Here is a 23,799-nt window from a genome sequence, read left to right on the forward strand (position 1 = left end):
GTATCCTTTAGCAAAACAATTGCTATTCCTGGTAGTTCCTGTAAATTTCATTTTGAATAGCCCATGACCCTTGATGCATAAAACAAGACCTTGGCCTCACTTTTTCAACTCTTCTCCCAGCTCACCTGTTCCTGTGCTCCCCTCACCCTGAGCCTGCTGCCAGCACACAAAGCTCAGGGCAGCATCTGCCGTGCAGAGCCTCCTCATCCTTTCTGCTCCCCTCCCTGCTCAGGGTGTTTTCCTGCTCCCCAGAAGGAGGCTGCTCTGAACAGGGACCCCAAAACGCTGCTCAAAGCAGAGGCACGCTAGCCTCCCCTGACAGGAGCTCCATCCTAAAGCCCCAGGAGCAGGAGAGGAAGGGCTGCAATATCTGTTCACCAACATGGGCAACTTCCTCCAGGACAAGCACTAGAGCGGGTGGGCATGTCTGCAATACCAACAGTTTTGTCCCTACACACAGCAAGCAGAACATCTCTTTGTTCACAGTGCCTGAAGTTACTTTTGATCATTCTCCCCCTGCCAAGACACTTTCTGGCTGCTTCCTTCCCAAGGCTTTAGCTGCTCTGCACCTTTCACTTGCACTCATCTTCTAATCCTTTTCACTTCATGCTTCATCCACCAGCATCTTCCAATTGCTTTGCTGCTCAGCAACAAATCACTCTCTGCCCTCCTAATGCTGATTTCTCAGCTCTGCTCAGCTCCCACCACACCTTGCTATTCAAGAGATTTCCCAGAGGATATGAACACGGGATATTCTCATTTGGGAGAGACCAGGAGCTGGCAATCCATCCAGCCTTAGGGAGACCTGGGATTACTCACAAATCAAACAGGGTGCCCAGCAGTGCTCTTCAGTAAGAACAGCAATAGCAGTAGGTAAATGAAATGGCTCGGTGCTCTTGCACATCTCAAACAATATTTCTTCAGAAGCGTTTCCAGGAGGCTCTGGTGTAACTCATGTCTCATGAAATTGGTACAGAGGCATTTGGAGTGGCCTCAGGCAAGGACTTTCCCCAACAGACTGTTTCTGCTGTTTTGGTGCTCTTGGCATGCTTCCACATTCACAGCTGCTGGCACTCGTCACTGCCATGTCCCACCAGGTAGATGCATGAGGCAGTGGGTTGTGGTTTTGGGATGTAAAACCAATGAACATTCATGTTAGTGAAGTTTTGTGATGTGCATCCACCAACTTTATTTGGGTTCTGACACCCAATAAGCACCCAATTAGCTTTGCTGTCTGGCTTTTTGTTTATTTTTGTTATTAACCCTTGACTGGTTAATGGCAGAAGAGCTTTAGGGCAGCATTTTCCAGCACAGGATAATACTCTCAACCCACAGTAAATGTTTTAGAAGTCTGTCAGTAGCTCATATATTCCTTTCCTCCCATTTTGCCTTGAACCTTCAGCTCCAGAATATCTCTCAAAACAATCAATACATGAACACAACTGTTTTGAGGAAAGGAAGGAAGCCTGCATATTTTAGCTGGCAATTTTAGCTACCCACATAGGCATTTGAAATGGACATTCACAGAGTTCATGTTAAGTGGGAAACTTGCTCCTGGCTAACTTCACGGAGCATCCATCTTTTGTGCCCTGCTATGACACCAGTGCATCCAAAGCATTCTGAGCCACCAGATGCAAGACCTGCACCAAGCACTCATTATCTGTGCTCACCCTCTGAAAGGTAAGGTCAAATTTTAGTATCACCTAGAACAACCTCAGGCTAGGTAAAATGTGTTAAGAAGTTGCCAAGTCCTATCAGCTGTGTTATAATGTTATCCAGATTTACAGCTTACTACATGGGAGGAAAAAACCCAGCTTGAGCCAAAATGGAAAGTTTTGCAAACAGTGTGAAACACCTCAGAAATCCTGTCTTTAATACAAATGAGCATATATTGTTTCCACATCATTACATCTGCAGCTTTTCACTTACTGATATGCTAGGGGAAAAAAAAAAAAAAAAAAAAAAAATTCTAACATCTGCTTGGAATGCTTAGCTGAAAAGCTCCAAAAACATTCTTAAAGTATCTGGCATGCTTGGCAGCAAATACAGAGATTTTGAACATTATCTCACTCCTCATCCCCATGTAAAGAAAGGGAAGAACAATAAAGTACGTTTGAGCAAAGAAATAATCCAATTTTAAACACTAATATAATTTTACATAGCCAGCAAAGAAAAATGAATGGGCTAGAGACAGTATTTTTCAATGCTCAAGAATAGGAAACAAAGGGGAGGGAGAGGAAGTTGAGGGAAACTTAAGTTCATCATGTTCATGAAAACATCAAAACAGCTGTGCAGCACTATCACTCTAGGGAAACATTTCTGGGCATGGAAGAAAATTCTTTCAGTCAGGTCTGAAGTCTGAAGATAATGGAAATCTCTTTGGATATCTTCCACACATGCTGCTACCACAGGGCTTCTGATAGCTGGGTTCAGGTGGTACAACCGTTTCTCCCTGTCAGAGTTTCTTGGAGTGGTTCCTGTGGAGAAAATTGGTTGCATCGCTACTAAGATTGTCTGACTTGAGTTGGCTTTTAAACTTCTCAAATAACCTTTTGCAAAGACTGAAAGCTTTTATGTCAGCTACACATTTCAGGACAGAGGTGAAAGGAAGGATTTAAAATCACAGGTGAAATATTCCTTGTATATATTTATATTGCTTAAGAAGGAGAATCTTCGCATGAGTAATACTTTCCTCTGTTTCAGGAATGCATTGTGGAAGAACAATGTCACCACCACACTTTGGTAAAGGATGCAAGTGTTTAGTGTATAGTACACTATAAATGTGCCTTTACTGATCCAATGAGAACTCCTGAACTTGGGAGTCCACTCAGACATATCAAAAATTAAAGGCTTTGGGGTAGAGAGTGAAAATTACCATGGGTACATAGAGACTTCTGTACTTTAAAGCTTTGATGCTCTGTTTATATCAAACAGCACATTTCACTGACAAAGCAATACAATTGGTGCCCAGTGCTTAGTTCTTTTCCTTCTGAGTGCCCCTAGACCTGTCTAATGGACTAAACACCCATCAGAGATCAAAGTACATCTTCTGATTTAGTCTCTTCTGAGACAAATAGGGACCACATGCTCTATGGGTTTTCCTATGATGAGAATGAAAACATAGTAAAAGGACAAACCACTTTGAAGGCACAATCCTCATCCTAATTAAAACATTAATGGAGAAGCACTCTAGGTATGCTTTAATCTAGAGCCTGAACAAATGGAGATCATTCTCTGTGCTTCTCTGGAGCACTTCATCACCAGGTATTCTCAATAAGAGCAAAAACATCTTCCTGGCACTTTTCTGTGTTCTTCACATCCTGCAAAAAACTGTCAAGGGGACTCTGTCATTTAAGCCATGTTACAGAGTTGATAGACCTCTTCCATTTTAAGGGAAAAAAATATTTGATAGATTTTTGAATTAATAAAATTGACATCTCCTGAAATCGTTGCCACTTTTTTTTCAAAATTTACAACAGGATTTTTGCAGAATTATGGTTTCAAGCAGAAGACAAGAGTTCTACAATGGATGTGTGTTTTCTCACACACCAGAGGTTTTAATGGCTGCTTTTTTGCTTTGCTTTTGTGTGTGGCTTAAGGATAGTAAAGTAACACTGCTCACAACAAATGACAAGAAACTCTGAAACTTACTTCTTGATGCATTTAATTTCTTTTGTGCTGTTCTAAGAGCTCGGGTATTATCAAGTGTGAGGTTATAATTGTAACAGGACCAAAAGCACTCCAGTTGGATCAGGTAAAAACAGGTTACAAAATATTAGGAAAAGAAATACTGAAAAATACAAATGAGATCATCCAGTCACGCACCAGTGGCAAGTCCAAATTCTGAAACACTTGAAAATCAGCCCCAGGAAAAGTTCACAGCTGCCCTTTCAAAAGAAGGATATTCCAGTTCTAGGAGTCTAAGAGTGGAGCAACCTCCCATGCCAACCCTCTATTTGACCTTTGCTGCCTGAAAGGTAAATTGTATCCTTGGTGCACACACAGAATTGACCTGGGGAACATTGCTCTTTCAGGACTTGTCATTAGGAGGTTTCTTCTTGGCTTCCACATCCTTCTTAAAATCTTCCAACTTCTTTGCAATGTTAGGAATCTTTAAAGAAAAAACAAAACAATCAAACTCTACACAACAAAAAATCCTGGGCTATGCGAGTTTCATCAGGAAAGACAATACCATACACACAGCAAGAAATTCCATACAGTTTAAACTGGTTTTGAAAACATATTTCCAGTATCTGTTACCTTGCACAGAGATTAAATCTAAGCAGTATCAGGCAAACAGCAGATGAGAGCACCTCATATGAGGCTTCAGGAAATACTTAGATTATTGTCTGTAAGTCAGTGGTGATGGGAAGAGGAGGAAGGAAAAAGGATCACCTTACAGGAAATTTAGCATGACCAGTCTGGCTTCCTGACTGAAAGAAGACAAACTGTCAAGAATAAGCAGATTTAAACACTGATGCACAGGCTTTCGAATGGAAATTAGATTGCACTATACTACTCATAACCCAAGGGAAAAGAGATGTTCAAGAGCATAAAATATCTTCCCAAGAAATTTACTAAGAAATATTTCTCCTGGTTCATCTTGTGGGAAACCAAATTCCTCACTGGGGAATTCTACTGCATTGCAAATTGGCACCCTATTGCAGTTTCACACTTGAATGAAAATTCAATTTACTGCTTGTGAGCTCCAAATCTTCAGCTTTCTCTTACAAATAAAATAATTTTGATAAAATAGTCCAACAGTAAATTTTGATAACTTGAAAGGGAAAAAAAAGCTGAACCTCTTAATAGCAAAGAAAAGATTATGACTAGCTAAAACTGGGAAGTGATAATATATGATTTTACAAAATAATGTATGATTAAAACAAAATTAAAGCAAATTTTCCACTCTTAGCTGTGAAAAAAAAATCCTGGGTTTTTACTCCATATGTAACCTGACCACAGAGCAGAAGCTAATCCAAACAGAATGCAGTTCTTTTATTGAATGGTCTGAGGCTCACAGTTCATCTAACCTTCCTTTTCAAAATTAAGCTCTGTTTGAGCAAATGAAATTAAGAGCCCAGCCTGTAACACACCTGACATTTAAACAAAACCAAGAGAACTCCACCACTGTCAGCAGAACCCTCCAAGTATTTATTACTAAGCACATTGTGTGTACAGCTGCAGAATTAGGACCTCATTATGACAAGCTTATATTAAATGTCACCTCAAACCAATCTTGTCCAACACCAGCAGTAAAATTTCCATTTCATCCTGCAAGTCAGTGTTGCATTTCCAGGGAACTACTTTCAGCAAATCAAAAGCCTGAGTCTCCCTCTTGTGGCAATACTTTATCAGTGCTGCCAGAAAAGCACCATACAATGCTTGTGATACATATTGATACATCCAAATATATTCTTCTGACTACATTTTTGTAACACTGTAAAACATGTATTGCACAGAAACACCAGCCTTTCATTAGTCCTTTTACTGGACTTGACTGACAGGAAAAAAACACCCATATCTGTGCATAAACAAAGGGCAAACTAAAATTTTTTCTAAGCAAGATGATTTCAATACTGAAGATGAAAGGAAAGCAAAACATAAATTCCACCAAAGCCTCAAAAACTTTAGTTTTTTTATTAAGGCTAATACAGACTGCCTAAGAATTTTAAAAGATTTGTATGTAAAATGTTATTAACTGCTCTAGCCAGTAACTACAGTGGCACTGCTCTTATAAGGGATTCTGCTGACTCAGCAGAAAGTAAAAGCATGTTTTGAAGGCTCAGCTTGAAATATTTTTCCTCTGCCCTCTCACACTGAAAACTGTTAACTGAGATCTGAAAAAAGAAAGTTCTCTTTCTTTTCTCACTGTAAGAAAAGAAGGAAAAAAAGACTGCAGGTCAATGCATTTTTTGAAGTAGGAGAAAGCATTGCATTTACAAAAAAAAGCTGGCAAAACTTATTTTCATTATAGGTCCAGAAGAAAGACATTTCACATGCTTTGAGGATTTTTATTAACAGTCATGCTGAGTGGAGAACACTGCAAGAAGACAGGCTATCCTAGACAGGAAACCAGTATTTAGTGCTGGTAAAATTCATGAGCAATTGATAAACCTTTTCGGTTTCTCCTGCCTCTGTAGAAGGCTGGGCTCTAGGATGGAACAGAAGTTTGGGCTTTAAGCACTACACTACCACAGATGATGTTTTGGTTAAACTTTTTTTTTTTTTTTTTTTTTTTTTCCGCACTTAAGGCTGGAAAAGTCCTACAAGATCACAGAGTCCAACAATCACCACTTTGTTAACTAGACCAGAGCATTAAGTGCCATGTCCAGTCATTCCTTGAACACCTCCAGGGATGGTGACTCCATCACTTCCCTGTGCAGCCTGCTCCAATGGCTGACCACTCTTTCAGTGAGGTAATTCTTCCTGAAAAAGTCTCAGTTCTCCTGTAACTCAAGTCAGCATCATCTGCATTCTGCTCAAATAATATAAACCATCAAAATAAAGACTGATTCAAATCTAATTGAGGAAAAATGGTCATATATTTTCAGTTCAGGACAGGTTTATCTCCAAGAACAGCAGGATACTCACATCATAGTTCTGAGCCAGATACATCCCAACCACGTTGCCAAGAGTAAAACCAAGCTAAAAAGGAAGAAAGGGAGAAGAGTTAGCATCCTTCCATCAAAAGCTTATTGGCTAAAATAAAGAAAAAGGGATATTGCAAGTTATTTAATGAGTTTCCACTCCTACATAATTTCTCATCTTTCATCCAGAGAGATGCTATTTTCCCCATCTTCCTCACCAGAAATACCTTGCCATCGTTTCCAAAATACCACACAGTTTTGTTATTCAATCCGCATCCCCAAGACTATTTGGATCAAGCTGATCCCCAAGACTATTTGGATCAAGCTGTGTTCAACCTTGTAAGGTTCCCTACACACCCATAAAGGCAGTAACTCCTAGAAAAATGGGGAGAGAGCAGCAAGGACCTACACATCACAGAGCTCTTGGTCCATGATGGGAAAGCTTAAAACAACACCCCACTAGAACAGTGCTCAGTGTCGGAAAGGGACATACATTTCTTAGTATGAAGTAAAAACAAAACCCCAAAACTTCACAACATGAACTTAAACTGATGTAAGCCTGCTTCTTCTCTTCTGCAGCAACAGCTGGGCATCTTCCAGACAAACCCTTCTGACCCCCAGAGATTAGCTGTCAGCCAAATCCACTCTGATCTAGGGGCTCCTCCAAAGCAGTACAGTTGGCTGGAAGCTGGGTACAACCTCTTCTGACAACTTATAGTGCAAACTTATAATTGATGAAGGGTGCCCATAAAAATGCATTCTGGAAGCAGAACAAGAGCAAAACACAAGCATAGTTCCTGGCCCAGACCCTGTCTGACTGTCTGAGGAAAATCCTCAAGCATAAGAACACTCCTAGAGTGAAAAAAATTCCTCTCTTCAAATGCAGGTGATGAGATTTTCATTGAGCAACTGCTCAGTATCCTACATTTTATTTTTGTTGTTACACTTCAAAATAAGTCTGCCCTATACCATGAAAACTCTTTAACTATTTTGAAAGGGGACACTATTATAAATTATTGTGCTTTCCTTCATTGTCAGTAGACAAATCACTCCTTGTAACAGCTGAGGACAGTTCTATTTAAAGAAATCGTTATTGCTCATGGTCACTGCTGTCAAAATAAGACTATTTTAAGAAAAATAAAACCACAGTCTACAAAACAACTTCGCTAGCACTTACTGACCAGACATATTTTCCAGGCCCAAAGCAGCACAACTCATATTTTCTGTGATCCACACTCCATCAGCAGCACTGGTGAAAATCTATCTATAGAAAACTAAAATTGGCTGAGAGCTGTCAAATGAACTCTGACTGCAAGTTACTTCAGTATTTTATTAAACCCATTTTTGGTCTTGTTCCTTATATTTATTATATCCTTATATTCCTACAATTACTTTTTTAAACTTAGCTTTAACAATTTAAGATTAATAATTCCTGTGTGTACTGTCCTGGTTATCATATGCTCTTGTGGTTTCAATTACCAGCTAAGTAGGTACTCTGGGAGATACTAACAAATAATGCAGTGATGAAAACCAGACCTGTGGTCCTCTTAATTCAGAGTAGCACTCTAGAAGAGGAGAATTTCCTGTATCTTTAGCAGGGTCTGGGAAGCCACCTGGAAGCACAAACTAGATCCTTGTTATTAGCAGTGTTCTCAGCTTTTACCCTAGAACCTCTCCAATATATGTAATATTCTGATGTGAGACAACCCTTACTCAGTAGAGACAGTACTGAGATCAGTACTCCCTTGAAGTGTACTCCTTTATTGGAAAGTCCAGCACTGCATCCACCCAGTTACATTTATTTTTAGAGCTGATGATTCCAGCGGTGGGGAGGGGAAAACAAATCATTACTTAAGACTTCAATTATATGGAAAGCAAAACACATAACCAATGAAAATGTGCATATTCACTAAAAACAACAGGACTGATGAGGGTTCAGGGTCTTCCAATTTCCACCCAGCATTTCAAGGTGCTTTGTAAACAAATGGCTTATTTAAAGCTTAACTCTGGACTGCAAAAACACAAGGTTTGTGAGATTATTCCTTTATCTCTCTGCTACAGCCCTAACCAGGGAGAGCAAGAGTCAAACATCTAATCTACACACAAGCAGGGAAGACCCAGAATTAGTATATATTTTGTCTGTCACACACTAAAAAGAAGTTGTAATTATAAAGTATTTTCATCTAGCAACACCAAAAAAAAAAAAAAACAAAAAAAAACCAAAACAAAAAAAAACAAATAAAAAAGAAAGAAAACTAAAAAAAACCACCAAAAATCCCATTAGCAGAAAGCAGTGGATCTGATAAACACAGATACTTTGAGAGAGGCTAACCATATTTAGCCTTACTGAAGGTTTCCACTGGGGTGCAGAGGGGATTATAAACAGCTACAGAAATGACTGAGGCTTTCACACTTGTTATTATGAAGCTGGGATGAAAACTAGGCGTCATTTATTTATTTATTATATAAAAACAGGCAAGACTCTCCCAATTTACAACAGGCCATAATTTCTTGCTCTGTATCAACACCTGCTATGAAACTCACTAGCCTGCTGCATTATCTCACCCCAACGAAAAATGAAGTCTAATATTCAGTTTAATAATGCTGCTGTTTTCGGGGCAGTAATGAAACGCGACCCCTTGCTTTAATTTCCATATGTAAAAATCCACATCTGCAGCGGTACACCTTTAAGGGTGTACAAAACGGCAAGGGCTGCCCTGCTCTCACTAAAGGAGAGGGAGGCATTTATGCTTACACAAAGAAATATGAGCAGCAAGGGGAGCATCACCGTGAGCAAGCAGAATCTCAGAGGCAAATTAAGAGCACGACTTGGAGGAAAAACAAGCCGTGGAACTCCATTTTCAGAGCAGATTTAAGGCACCGTTGTGCGACAACAAGGGGGACGGATGGGAAGGAGCGGGAGAAGGGAAGCCGCCCAAGGATGGGGCGCTACCGGGGAGCCAACACCGGGCGCAGCCGCCCCGCTGACAGGGGCCGCGGTGCGGCCGGACCCGGGGCCGTGCTGCGGCCGGACACCGCGCCCTTTCCCTCGGCCGGGCAGCGGCCCCCCCGCCCCGCCGTGCGGTGCCGCGCCATGGCGGCGGCGCCGCGCACTCGGAGCTCAGAGCCTTACCAAAAACTGCAGCATGGTGCCCGCTGCCCGCGCTGCCGCCCCGCCCGACAGCCAGGGAAGTGAGGCGGGCGGCTGCTGCTCCCCTTCCGGGCCCGCCCTCGCCGCCATGGCCGGGGAAAGGCTCCGGCCCAGCCCCCGGCCCGGCCCCGCCGCGCCCCGGCGTGAGGGGGAGCTGCCGGCGCGCCATTTCTGGCTGCTCCAGAGGGGCTGCACGGGGAAACGGAGCGGTGGATATTGTTTGGTTTTGGTTTTGTTTTTTGGGGTTATTTTTTAGGTTGCATGAGTCGTTGTTCTTTGTGAATCACTTTGGGTTCAGCTTCTTTTAATGGCTGCACTTAATTCATTGAGATTTGGGCAGTAAATATCAGTTAGGAAGATTTCTCCTGCTGCAAGTCAGTAAGAGATCGCAGGCCTTATCGCAAAAAAAAAAAAAAAAAAAAAAAAAAAAAAAAAACTAAAAAAAAACCCCCAAACAAACAAACAAAAAATAACCAAAAACCAGCAAACCAAAAAACCAAAACCCCCCATGAGATACAGATATTTTTGAGCTATTGGGAAACTCTATCCTGAAAGCAAGTTAACTCTCACTACGTCTCAGTTCCCAGAAAGCTCCAATGCCCCATCTAACAGAAAATATGTAGCATCTCCTTTCTGAGGAAGGTACCTTGGTGAAGTAAAGTATCTCCTACCCAGTTCAGGAAAACACAGAAAGATACTAAGTAACACCATTTTTTTTTTGTTCTGGTGATACCCTGGTAAGGATCCAGACTTGAGACCACTTTCTCCTGAATTTCAAGGGGTCCCAAAGCTGTTGTGTTCTCCTCTCCCTGAGCAAGAGCTGACAGCTGGAAGTGACACAAAGATTTGAATGGGTGTGGCACAAGAGCCAGGGCTGGGCTTCCTTGTCCCCTGGAATGACTGACTATTCCAGGGGTCTCACAAATGAGCTTCATTCTGGAAAGAAGAATGTGAAAAATGCGTATTTTATGATTGGCTTTTCGCAAATATTAATATTATATGTTATGCTGTATTAATTTTCTTTAAAAGTGTGTTAAATATAATTTTAGGTTATAACATAATGTTAAAATAGAAACTATGCTATGTAAGATATTTTTTAAAGAGAGGACTCACACCAAGATAGCAGCCACAGGACACCTAAATCTTCCAGAGGAAAAGAATTTATTGCTCTCTTATCGAGTTCTTCCTGCCTCACTCAGCACTGAAGGTGCTGTCAGGATCAAGAGGAAGAAGTTGGCGCTGACCAGACAGAATCCTTTGTTTGAATGGAATTTATGCATCATGTGTGAGATGTATGAATGTGCAACAGGCTATTGCTTTTAAGGGTTAATCCTGTGTTAATGTATGTCCTTTTTCGGGCTTAATTTGCCCAGAAAGAGGTGCCCAGACTGTCTGTAACTCTTTGTTTTTATTGTCTCATATTGTCCTAAATTCTAATTGTCCAAATTTTTATTACTCTAATTATATTACTATTTTTATAACCATTTTATTACTATTAAACTTTAAAAAATTTAAAAACAAGTGACTGGCATTTTTCACAAAGAACAAATGAGCTGCTAATAACTATTTTCCTAATACTGAAGCCTTCTCCATTTGTGCAGGATCAGAGCACTGAGATAACATTAGATTCCAACCTGAGAACTTGTCAGAAACCCGATGGGGCAAACAAGACTTTTAGTAGTTATTTTAGTAGTTATTTTAGTAGTTATAATGCCTTCACAGTATCATCACAGGGAGATAAGGTTCATTAAAAATGTAATGAACACAACATGTGTTAGACAGTCTTGGCTCAACATTACAAGGTTATTTTCCTACATGCCATAGATTTCCCCTGTGACATTTAGAGGACTGCCAATTTTCTTTTCCTTTAAATTTAAACTATTCCATTTGCATCAGCCAATGCCGAATCATTTTGGGTCAGAGAGTGTAGAGGGTGGGTGCTCTGTTAGTGTAAGGAAGAGCTCAGTCTGGTAGTTATAAATGCAACAATTAGATGGGTCTGTGGGGGGGAGAAGCTAAACCAAAAAAAACCCAAAAACCAACCAAACCTACTTTTTTTGAATGCAACAATTATGCTTTTATAGATGGGTCTGTGGGGGGGAGAAGCTAAACCAAAAAAACCCAAAAACCAACCAAACCTACTTTTTTTGCTGCTAGGGAAGACTTTCTCATTGTTATCTACTATGCTCTGGTATTCTGCAAGTACAATCAAGGTCCTGAGGCAGGCAGAAAGCTTGTTTGTCAGGAAGTACTGGCTACTCAACATTATTCTCATTTTCTAAATCATATTTAAAGATGCATTCATGTTGATTTAATATTGTTTTTATAGAGCATGTGCAATACATATGTTCTCCACTCTATGAAAAGTAAGAATACCTTTTTTAAAGGATAACATTTATTTTACCCCATTTTTACACTGTTTGCTGGGTTATGAATATACTAGGACATGGATGTTTTATATGTTAGGCCCAGTAGAAAAAGAAGGGTGTTCTGTCATGATATGCTAACAAAGAAGAGTTTATATGATATCCCCATGAGTCTATGTGCACAGACAAAATTTGCCCCAGTGTGAGAGAAGTGGCTGACATTGCTGCAGGGCCACTGTCTGTAATATTAATATTATAATTAAAAGTTACAGAGATCAGAGGATATCTTTAATGACTGGAAGAGGGCAAATGTCAGACACATCTACAAGAAGGGCCCAAAAGAAGGCCCAGGAAACTAAAGACTCATTAGTGTTGCTTCATCCCCTGGGACGGGGATGGATCAACTCCTTCTAGAAACTCTTACAAACCAAGTGAAGCAGGTGATTTTTCTGTACAGGCAGTAAATATGTGATTATCAGATCTGAAAGCAGCACCAATAAAATATTTGATGTGAAAATTTATGATAATAAACTGAGAGTTTATTTTAATTAAGCAGTAGTATTGATTTAGCCATCATGAGGATGCAAGCAAAGCAAGGCTGATAGGGAGGAATAGTATTTTGGCATTCTAAGCAGTATCTTAAGGAGAAATTATAAGTTTGCTATAGAAGGCCTTTCTCAGAGATGACAACTATTTAAGTCACAGGATATAAAAACTAATTTTAAAAAGTATTCTCTTTTTACTTTCACAATAAATAATATAAAACTTTGACTGTAAGTCCTCCGACTATGTATGTTTAATTGTCTTTTTAATACATTCATTTCCTGTGCACAGCTGGAAAGGGAAATCATACTGCCTTGAGGTAGAAATTTTGTAAAATAAACACCAGATGGAGCCAGAAAACCATCTATTAAAACTTCTGTTAAAGTGTTATTGTGATTAATCGGTACATTTGGGTTTTAGTTCTGCCCATTTTCTTTGCTTTATTTTAGTAAAATATATTTTATAATCTGTAATGTGGTTTCAAATTTTCTGAGAAATTATAATTATCCAGGACTCTTTTGTCTTACCATGGAGACATGCACTATTATAGTACACAACAGATACAGAATATATTTTGCACTTGACATGTATTGAACAATATGTAATAAGAAATCAGAAGTGCAGGGCAGTAAGTAATTGTCAAAAATTTAGTAGAACTTATGACTTTTCAATATACCAAGTGTAATTACCTACCTCAAAAAAAATAGGCAACCTTTCATCTCAAATCTTTCCTGGTGGATGTGCAGTTTATTGTTAATTAAAGTTGTTGAAAACATCTTTTCCATAAAACTTCTAGTGCCTTCTGTCTCCTCTTAGTGGGTATATACCAAAGGCCCTCTGGAATTCTCAGATCAATAGCCTACTGTATTTTTGATAGAAAGACAGAAAGCATCCCTGAGTCACTGTGTAAGTCGGATTGTTTAAGGTCAAATTATCAAATGTAGTTATGACTAGAAGAGGTAGTTGGTTTATAGTGGTTCATATTGACCCTCTGAAAGTCAATTTTTACACAGAGCTCTCTGAGAGCCAAAGCCTGATTCTGTACACTGTAGTCTGCCTGGCTTTGTGTGAATGATTTGTCAGAGGCAGAGAGAGCAGCTTAGCCCTTCGTGCCAGCCCTCAGCCAACCTGCAGTGTGTGCTCCCCTCTGCCTGGAGGAAACAGGCTTCAGCAGCAGCTGGAACAGGGAGATATCAGGCACTACTGGGCTCAGAGTGAACCCCAGAGACTTTCTTGTCCTAAAAGTGCTCCTTAGCAGAAAGAGGGAAACTTTAAAGCATGAGGAAGGTGGACCCCAGGAGAACCAGAAGAGATAAACCTACAGAACGTCTCTGAGCAGCAGGGCTGAAGGGCAGCATGAATCATAAGTTGGAGCTGAGGGACCTGTCACACTCCCAAGGTTACACAACAATGCAGGACCCTGGTCCCACTTCAGCGAAGATTGATTCTGCATTTCTAATAAAATGAGAAAGTGTTCCTTACTCTCATGGCATAGTCTGATGATGGGTGCTCTAAGTCAATCCATGATTCTAAACATCTATGGCTTGTTTCTCTCTAGAGTAACTCCACAAGACCCTTGGCACAAGGGGAGGGAATCAGAGGGATTGGGGGGTAACTAGAAAGCAGAAAATACAAGCAAAATTTTCTTTATGTGCAAAATAATAGCAATGGGATGCTCCTTCAACAGACCAACCATGGAAATTTGAAATACTTTAAAGGAGAAAAAAACCACCAAAAGATAATTCAACCACACTGTTTGTTACTTGTAGATGCATGAAACTGCATTTCCTGACCCATTTAGCTATTCATTCCACTCTACCATTCATTCCACCCTAGCAATGCAACTTAACCCTGCATTTCAACAAAAGGTGATCTGCAAGCCCTGTCTATGAATTTATCATACGCCTTGAAATTATCTCACACAGTGATATATGTAAGCCTACAGATGACTGTAATTTATCTGCTTAATATCTGACCACACACCTTAGAACCTCTGGTTTTACCCATATAAATGGCTCTGCTTTATTTTTTTTCCTCCACTCCTTCAGTATATTTATATATATAGGCAACTTATATTTGACTTGGACTCAGCTTTCAACTGTTTCATCATGAGGTCAGTCAGATGATGGTGCAGGTCAGAGAGGCTGTGCCATATCCATCTTTCAGGTTTTCTTTTTTCTTTTAATGGAGGAAAGAGATTTTTTCAGTCTTTGCATACAGAAATGAAGAAATAATCATCTGCCCTACCAGGGGAAATAGAAACCTGTTCAATATAAGTTCCAGTGTATAATTAAAAAAACCTTCAAACCCAAAAGACTGATGATTTTATTTATAGGCAGGGTAGTGGAGTATCTTGAATGCAAATGAGCCATGATTTTAAGTTTTTACCCTGGAGCTACAACATCTAGAAATGTTCCTTAAACAACTCTTCCCCCAGCCAATTGAGATGTTCCCATGAATACATGTCCCTGGGACTAGAAATTCAAAAATTGGAGGCTGAGTCAAGCAAGAAATTATTGAGTAATGATACCTTTCAGCTCTAGCTGCTGGGCTGTGGCCTGACAAGGACAGTATATGAGAAGTAGATGATGTATGAGGAATATATAATTCTCCAGTGACTCACGGAGAGGCATAATTGCATGAGCAGATAATAGATATGAAATGAATTCCACTCTGTGCCAGACCCACAGAGGGCATGGGTGCCAGTCATGCAGAATTAGCTGGCATTTCAAGCTGTGCAGGCAGCTGTGGGAGCTCCTGGTTCAGCTCCTCACATTCTGGTTTAGAGACAATCATCACAATCACATCAGGTGTGAGACACTGGGGAAATAGTCCCATCACTCATAGGATGACAGCAATCACCAGCACACAAGTTTTCTGAAATTGTTTCTCAGAACAGCACTAGAGCTTTTTTTAAGAACTCAAATCCCATCAAAAGTGCAGAAAAATGAGTAAAGAAAACCTATTTGTGGCTGAGCTTTCTTGCTGCATTTAAGGTCCTGAGTGCACACAAATGCTCTACAGCCTTGGCTGCCACCCCTGGGTTCTGAGACAAAGCTGGGAGTATCCTCACTGGGGCTCTCTGTGCCTTGGATGTGAAGCTGAGCTTGCTGCCTGCTGCTAAGGTGTTGCTGGCTACTAAAACAATCAAACATCACAGTGGTATTAGCTGATGGCTGAAGGTACACAAGCTTTCTTTCACATGTGTTCAAGAGTCACCCATAACTTCTGGAGTTAAGTTTATGACATTGCACACAAATAAAACACACGCAAGGGAAACATCATACAGGAATTTCAATGATCAGTAGATGGTGCTCTTTTGCCGAGCAAGAATGTAAGACATATTTTCAAATTATCAAAAATATTGTCAACATATTTCAATTTTTTTTTATTCCAGAATTAGGTAGTATTTATTAAAAGTTGTTTCAGACACTTTTTTCCTTCCAAAAGTCACTCCAGATTTTCACTAGATAAAGAGACAGAGAGGCACTGGTTTAACTGACCCACTTCATTACACTTGGTGGAATAATCTAATTGTGGTGTTGCACTTTAAAAAGCAAACCTTCAAAAAGAATAAGATTATCTGTCCAGATTTTAATTAGCTCTTCTCTTTCTATCATGAAATTGTTTGTTCTGCTTTTTATGAAAACAAAACAAAACAAAATAAAACCACCCTGTCACCCCCCAAATCCCAAGCCCCTTGAACTACCTGGTGTTATTTTCTTAGACATAATTTCTTCAGTTAATTAAAATAGTCTGAATTAATACAGATATCAACTAAAGAGTGACCTGTTCTCATCTACAGTAGTAATGTCAAAAATAAGGGGGTTTTTTTGTTGTTTTTTTTTTAAATGCCCCAGGACTCTTGTCTTGAAGCGACTTCCAGGTATGCAGTGAGAAGTTCAGGTGACAAGTCACAGGTGTCATGCCTTTGCAGGACTCTGGCTCTAAATATTAAATTACTCTCTGACACAAGAAAATCCACACTGTTGCTTTCTGCTGAGCCCTGTGCACATTTCGTTTCAGTCTTCAGTGCAAATAATAATAACCTGCACATATAACAGAATTGAGGAGCCCCACTTACTTGATTATGGTTATTTGGTATTCACTCACTTTCTGGTTTTTGGGTTTTTTTTATAACTGTCATAATCACTGGCAAGCAATCAGAGTTCAAATGCTCCCAGTTACCAAGCTACCAAGAAATTTTGTGCTGACACTTCCCAAGTTTCCATCACTGTACAAGACAAGCCATTAAAGTAAATCTGGGAAGCACAACTTCTATGAATGCTCTTTTCAGCCTTGCCCCTGTCTGCTGCGCCTGTGAGTGCTTGTATTGAGGAATTACAGCTCCAGAGCATCTCAAGCCTTCTCCTGGCTTTGGGGTTTGAGCTAAGTAATTTAATGAGCCCAAAAAGGATTTAGAGTTTCAAATACTACTAAAACCCATTCTTCATGTGACAGCTGCCTTTAGAGAATGGAATATTTACTAGAATTTAATAAAAGCAAGAGTCTGGAACTCATACTATGTACATAATTTTTCCTGCAATGACTTTTTGAACTGATTGAATGATTCTTCTGTTTAGGCCAATGTGGTGTTACAGGGAGCATTCAAATCACTGTGATTTCATACAGCTAAAGTCAAGGATATGATAAGATGTGAGATTTTAGCTTAAGCAAAATAGGTATTGACTTTTTTTTAACCAGATTGATGAATGTAAGATCAAATCTGTGCTTTGTACTTGTCTGTAATATGTAATTCAGAACACATAATTTCCTTCTGTTTCAGTAACTGAGTGCTCCTTCTTTCATAGGCTCATTTACATGCAGACAAAGAGATCCTTTACTTCAATAGCACAATTCTTTTAGTTGGATGATAGATATGTCTCTGTTATACTTGGGAATATTGAGGCTGCAAAGGTGTAAATTCCATGGATGAAGAAATGTGATAGACTCAGAGGCCAAACTCCAAATTATGAAAAGCATTGGGCATTTAAGGCCTAATTTACAAAAGGACTAACTTAATATCTTGTCTTCTGAAAGGTTACTGAAGTCAAAAACTGAGATGATCCAGCTGATCCTAACTTATTTCTGGTAGTGTGTCAAGAAATAGCGAGGCAAGCCTTTGCTTTCCATGAACAGATATTGTTAATTGCACTGTCAAATTTATGTGCTATTAAAGTAAATGTACATGACACACTGTTCATGTGTGTCATGTACATTTTGTATAATATCTCATACTTATGTTAGAGTGGTTTAAAAGTCTAAATTAAATGAAATAACAAATGGATGATTATGAAGGGAAAAATTTTTCAGTCTCAAGGAAGCATTTTCAAAGTATATGTATTTTTTGTTCAAGTTAAAGCATCCATTTATGTTGACATTTAATTTCTGAATGAGAGCATTTTGAATAAGCTTAGAGATGAATTGCTCTGTGTAGCAATTTGATCTTATGGGAGGCTACACAAGGGTGTCCTAAGAGCTTTGTGAAGTGCTATTGTGTTGCACAATGTGTACTACTTCTTGCAAGTTCTTGTCATAATATTCCTGACCTCTGTTAACTACCATAGGCCAAAACTAGCAAATACATTCTCATTCTGATAATATATTCTCATAATGACTGTATTATTCTCATCTAACTTGGGAGAAAAACATAGAGAGGCACAAGTTCTCCACTTTAATCTCAAACATTTCATACTGCTCATGGTCTTCAACAATGTGTACAGCCAGATGCTCTTAATCTTCTCCTGCAGGCAGTTCTGACTTTTCAGTGCTCAGTATCTACTAAGGGGTGGTGGATATTTCAGTTTTGCAATTTCACAGGTTTCTTCAGGAAATCACAATATGATCTGCTGTTTTCTAGTTCAGAGTCCCTTCAGAATTGTGATTACAAATACTTTTTGGATATTTTTTATTCCGTGGAAGTAAAAGTTGTTGTTCTTCAGATAAAAAGATCTCTGCTTCTCAAGAAGTATTTTAATATACTGATAGTAGTTGCAAGTTCTTTTCACATTAGTTCATGTCTTGCTACTTAGGTCAACATAAGGTGGTTCTGGCAACATCCATTTTAGAGTGACTATTAAAAAACAATGTGATAGGTAATAAGCATGAGGTTACAGACTTGAACAACAAGTATTAAATGCATGCTCCTGTTGCCTTAGTAACCATTCCTTCCCCACTGAGAATTTTATTTAACCCACTATGCAATGTAAATTTAACCCACAATATTTCCCTGTTGTAGTAAATGGAAACATTTCCTAGAGCTCGAATGAAATTGCTGGAAGAAGCAGAGGGTAATTTTTAACATTATTGCAAATCTTTGGTTCAGTTCCCTGTTCACCTGTTACATGACCTAAGTACAGGACAGTTTTCTGCACCCTTTTTGTTTATTATGCACATAAGAGTCAAAAGCTTCATAAAAATTCACTGTACGTCTGAGGATGACTTTATGTGGAAGTTCACAGGTAAACAAATACAGTTTTGAAGTTACTGATTCTGTTTAGGAAAGTGTTTAGCAAAGCCAGGAAGACAATATTATTTCCCCCTTTTTGTCCCTCATTTCACAAGCACCCAGGCAATTATCCTTGAAGCTCATTCCAGGAGCTGCCTCTAATTATTGTAGTTACATCTGCTAAGGCATGAAAATAATTATTTCAAAGCTTAAGGTAAAAAAAAGCCAAAGAACTAAAGTGTTAAACTATAGTTGGAGCTGGTTCTGTACTCAGGGAATTTTGCACAATGTACTGTCATATCTTAAAGATATAAAAGAAAGGGAATCAAACTGTTCTTCCTTCATGTCTTCTGGAACTGGCCCCTAAAAGACCTGATATCAGATGAGCTCCTACAGTAAAAATTTGTGCTGGCATTGCTCAGGGACATGAGGAAGTGATCCCTGAGCAGCAAATATGTGCTAGCTGAGAAACCTTGGTAAGAAGCAGTCATGGAAAGAAAAAACACACTTCAATGTGCTGCAGGGTGCACTGTATGAAATGCATCTTCTGAGCTGTTTTAACAGTCAAAGCCCTTTGCATCAGTATACCCTGGAGTCAATGAGGCCTCACTAGACACTCTCCTTTTGTTTATATTTTTCTTTTCTTCATTTCAATATTTTATTTTGCTATTTCAAAAGTTTCATTTTCTTCCTGTCTAAAACTGTTGGAAAAGCACAGCTGTGTCATGCCACATGACCCTGGTAAGGCTCTTGGTGTGCAGCAACACATAAAACAAGATCATTTGGAATGGTCTATTGAGCTGATGGCCTGGACCTCAGGCAGGAATCTTAAACACAGTCTCCAGAGAGGCTTGAGACATCTTTGCATGAGGAAGGGTGCCTGCTGAGAAAAGCAGTTATGAGCATGAAATGAAAGCTTAAGGGACTATGTAGGAGCAGAACTGCACAAAGGGAAGAAGCACAACTGAAAAGGTCATCTCAAATAATAGTCGTCCCCAATTTTTTTTGTGTACTATATAAATATTTTGCATGCAGTATATTATTTATGAGGTAAATGCCTCAGGACATGCTAAATTATTTTCAAAGTCCCATCCCACCTCAAATAAAATGGCCCATAGAAAAAGAAGAAAAAGAATTGAATTATGCAAGTTTTATTTGGAAAAAATATTTTTGGTGCTGTTCATAAATTATCCTTGAATTTAATACCAGTTAAGCATTTTTTCCCCAGCATTATCTCCATGCCCTCTGCCCAACAGTCCAGACAGTTTGTCTTGACATTTCTACCTCTGTTTTCACCTCCTTTAGTCCTTGGTGGAGGTTAAAGCCTAAAGCTCAGAAACTTGAGAAGAGCCTTTGCTGCAAACCCCAGACTGCAGATAAGGTAAAATAAGTGTGTTCTTCCCTAGTATTCTAATATGGTTCTTCGAAGAAAAACAATAAACTTGATACAACATTGCAAGGTGCCACTGCAATACTTTATTTGTACAGGTGACAGTAATGCTGTTATGTAATTTATTCTTTTTGAGACCCTTTTATCTTCCAGTAAACCCATGCAACATTGCACTTAGAGAGGATGCAGGAAAAACCATTCTGAGGAACTCACACATCTCATCCTGAACAATTGAGTATTGGAAAGAAGATCCATTTTATGCATATATTCTCATCTCTCTGTTTTTCTACTCCATATCTTGCAAATAAGAAAAGCTATTGACCATTTTTCTGTTGTTAGTAGCAGAATTTGAAAATGTTTTTGTGTCTACAGACTGTGTATATGTTGCCTGTCAGGTGTTATTTGGATTCTTTTTTGCTTTGAGAGAGACCTATGGAAGCATTTAAAAAAGTACCAAATAACCATCCTACAATAAAGCTTTTGATGGGCATGAAGATCCTGAGGCAGATAGTTGTTCAAGGCCTGCTAGACTGGCAGTGTGAAAAGGGATCAATGAACAGGCTCTTAGACCCAGAGAGAGAGTTTCTCTTTCTTCCTTCCCCTTGTATTTCTGAGACTCACAGGGGAAAAAAAAGAAAGTTTGGAATATTGGAAATGTTGTGGGGAAAGCAATGCTAAAGGGTGCAAATGTAGCTGACACAAATGCACTGAAAACTCCCATTATGGATTCCTGAGTTCTTTGGGGTAATGAAATCTTTCTGTGTTCCCTGTGCAAGTGCTGTGATCTGATAAGGCTCATAAATTGTAACACAATGTCATAGGAAAGAAAAGATAAGTTCAGTGAAAAGCAGTGTGCTGAGAAGGAGGTAAAAACCCTGGCACTGACACAGTGAAATTAAACGCAGGGCAATTATTTTAACCAACTCACACTAGTGAGAAATAGCTGTAAGTGATTTTCAGTCCATTAACATGAAATATTTTTCATCAGCAGATCTCAATACAGTCCATGACAAAGTCAGTGTGATTGTCTTAATTTTGGAAATGAAGAAATTGAGGTATAGAGAAGTAACAGACTAAGATGCAAGGTCACTCATCTCTCTGACAGTACCACAGTGAATACAATCCAGGAATCTGTAGATTGAATCCAACATTTTCTGCAACATTATTTTGTTGAAAGTGTGTGTGGGATGATATTTGGCATGTAGATGCTCACACATCTATGCACAGACTCTTATACTAGCAGATATTCTAGAAATAACTGGAAGTATAATCTCTACTATCCATACTAGTAATCACCTTGTCAGGAAGGCATTGAGCACATCTTATCAGAGTGCAGAATAATCTTACCTCTAATCACTTTCACCTTTTCAAACCATTAAGAGGCCCATCTCTGTTGTGCCTTCCATCCAATTTTTTTTTTTAAGAGACCCAACTGTTCTAACACGTATTGATCTGAGCTTGTCTTCCAAATTACTAATTTGTTTATATGTTTCTAAATGGCTCTAGCAGTGTTTCTGCCAGAATTCTGGCAGAATCTGAAATAGACTCTTTTTGATAAACAAACATGCAACTTATATAATTTTTGTAATAATATTTGATTACTGTTCATCATGTTTTTACAAAACACTTCAGTGTAGTAAAGGACAGCACCTGCCTTTGGGTACAATGGCTATTTTTATAAATGCTGCAATTTATCATTTCAGTGAACCCATTTAAGCAAGCTGAAGTTACCCTGCCTAAAATTGTCTCAAGGGAACAATGGGATCTACTTTTTTCTTTTTAAAAGGTACACTTGCATTATCACAGACCCTGAAAATTAAAGTCATATTGGTTATTAAAAAAAAAGTAACTTAGCAAGGATAGAATGCAACCCATCAAGAGAAATAAATCAGATTTGCCTTATTTTCCCTTTTATATTTGTCATATACTTAATTTGCTGTAATGCTGTTCTGATCCTCTGTTATTTTAAGAATCAAAACTGATTTGCAATTTGCTTGCAGTACTTCTACTAGAAATCCCCTTTTTATACAGTTTCTTTGGACATTTGTTTATGTTTTCATAAGAAATTTATAAGAGGTTCCCATATTACTGTGGGTGTTAGTGTAGCTTCTCAGAAACTTCTTTTTCCTTGAGATCACTGTTAATCTTTAAGAAATTTTCCAGATTAAATATTGTAAAAAGATTATAAAATCATGGAATAGTTTGAGTTGGAAAAGACCCTAAATTCTTCTTCCAATCACCCCTTGCCATGAGCAAGGACACCTTTCATTATTCCACGTTACTCAGAGCTCCTTCCAGCCTGTCCTTAAACACTTCCAGGAATGGAGCATCCACAGCTTCTCTGGGCACCCTGATCCAGTGCACTGCAATGAAATGCTCAGAGGGTAAATTTGATCCTAATAACTACTGGGGATACTATTAAGTTAAGTCATCAGAAACTCTGCTTTCTAAAGCCACCATTGAGCTGTCAGATGAAGACTGGGGACTTACAACCACGCAAGTGTCTATGTTCCTTGTGGTGGAGGTGATATTCTTTCTACAGCAGGTGGCTGACTCTGGGGTTGGATATGGATGCCAGCTTGGCAGTAAGGGGCTGAGTCTGCTGGAAGCCACTCAGTTTGTCCTTTTTTGAAGGCTGTTTTCCTTAGGGATCGGCTCAATTCCAAATCAATTCATTGCAGTTTGCCCATCTGTACTCTCAAGACAAAAAAAAAACCCTCTTCATTTCCATTCTGAACCAATAAGTTTCATACTCACTGTCAGTCTGCAATCCATCTCAACGGCCTTATCATTCACTGTCCAACATAAAAGAGTTTGCATCTAAGTGTTGTGTTTTCAACTCAGAAAACCCAGGAGAAAAGTTCTGGCTGCAGAGAGACAGCAGCTTTTCCTCACTCTTCCATGACATCTTTATATCTGTTTGATTACATCTCCATTTTATCTTTGTGTTATTCTCTGTAATGTTCCTCCCTGCCACAGGTTTTGGATGCTTCAAAAGCAGAGATGGCCAACTTTTTAACTATATAAGTTAATTTTTTCTCTTACCACAAGAGCATCAAGCCAGTCAAGGAAGCGCTAGAGAAGCTGAAAAAAACAAGGAATGTTCTTCTCTTTCTTGCATAGAGTAAGAGCTGCACTTCTGAGAACTGAAAAAGAACAAAGTCTCTTTGCAGAGCCTGGGCACAGTGGGAAAGATTCACAGAAGCCTCTGTCCTACTGCACTGACTTTGTGAAATTAAAGCACACAGTGTAAGTTGATGTCTAAGACAAATTGCATTCATGAAATTACATTTCTGTAATCATTTAAATGC

At 39.1% G+C, this 23,799-nt stretch overlaps 1 protein-coding gene across 1 annotated transcript; it reads right to left on the minus strand.

Moving 5' to 3' along the window:
• Positions 1-3,647: 3,647 nt before the first annotated feature.
• Positions 3,648-9,876, minus strand: STMP1 (short transmembrane mitochondrial protein 1). Its single transcript, XM_041398736.1, has 3 exons — positions 9,724-9,876; positions 6,595-6,648; positions 3,648-4,111 (listed from the first exon to the last, which is right to left on the minus strand). The coding sequence occupies exons 1-3, from the start codon at positions 9,829-9,831 to the stop codon at positions 4,031-4,033; spliced, it is 243 nt and encodes an 80-aa protein (XP_041254670.1). The 5' UTR covers positions 9,832-9,876; the 3' UTR covers positions 3,648-4,030.
• Between the last annotated feature and the right edge of the window lie 13,923 nt (positions 9,877-23,799).

Source organism: Onychostruthus taczanowskii, unplaced genomic scaffold (assembly GCF_017590055.1).
Source record: "Onychostruthus taczanowskii isolate IOZ18803 unplaced genomic scaffold, ASM1759005v1 scaffold15, whole genome shotgun sequence".
Lineage (NCBI taxonomy): Eukaryota > Metazoa > Chordata > Aves > Passeriformes > Passeridae > Onychostruthus > Onychostruthus taczanowskii.

What these genes read in the sequence shown, in the direction of transcription:
- STMP1 (XM_041398736.1), bottom strand. Translation starts at nt 9,831, where the DNA reads ATGGCGGCGAGGGCGGGCCCGGAAGGGGAGCAGCAGCCGCCCGCCTCA. An exon ending in GCACCATGCTGCAGTTTTTG is followed by an intron (nt 6,649 to 9,723) that starts GTAAGGCTCTGA and finishes CTTCCTTTTTAG; the next exon opens with CTTGGTTTTACTCTTGGCAA. An exon ending in ATCTGGCTCAGAACTATGAT is followed by an intron (nt 4,112 to 6,594) that starts GTGAGTATCCTG and finishes TTTTCTTTAAAG; the next exon opens with ATTCCTAACATTGCAAAGAA.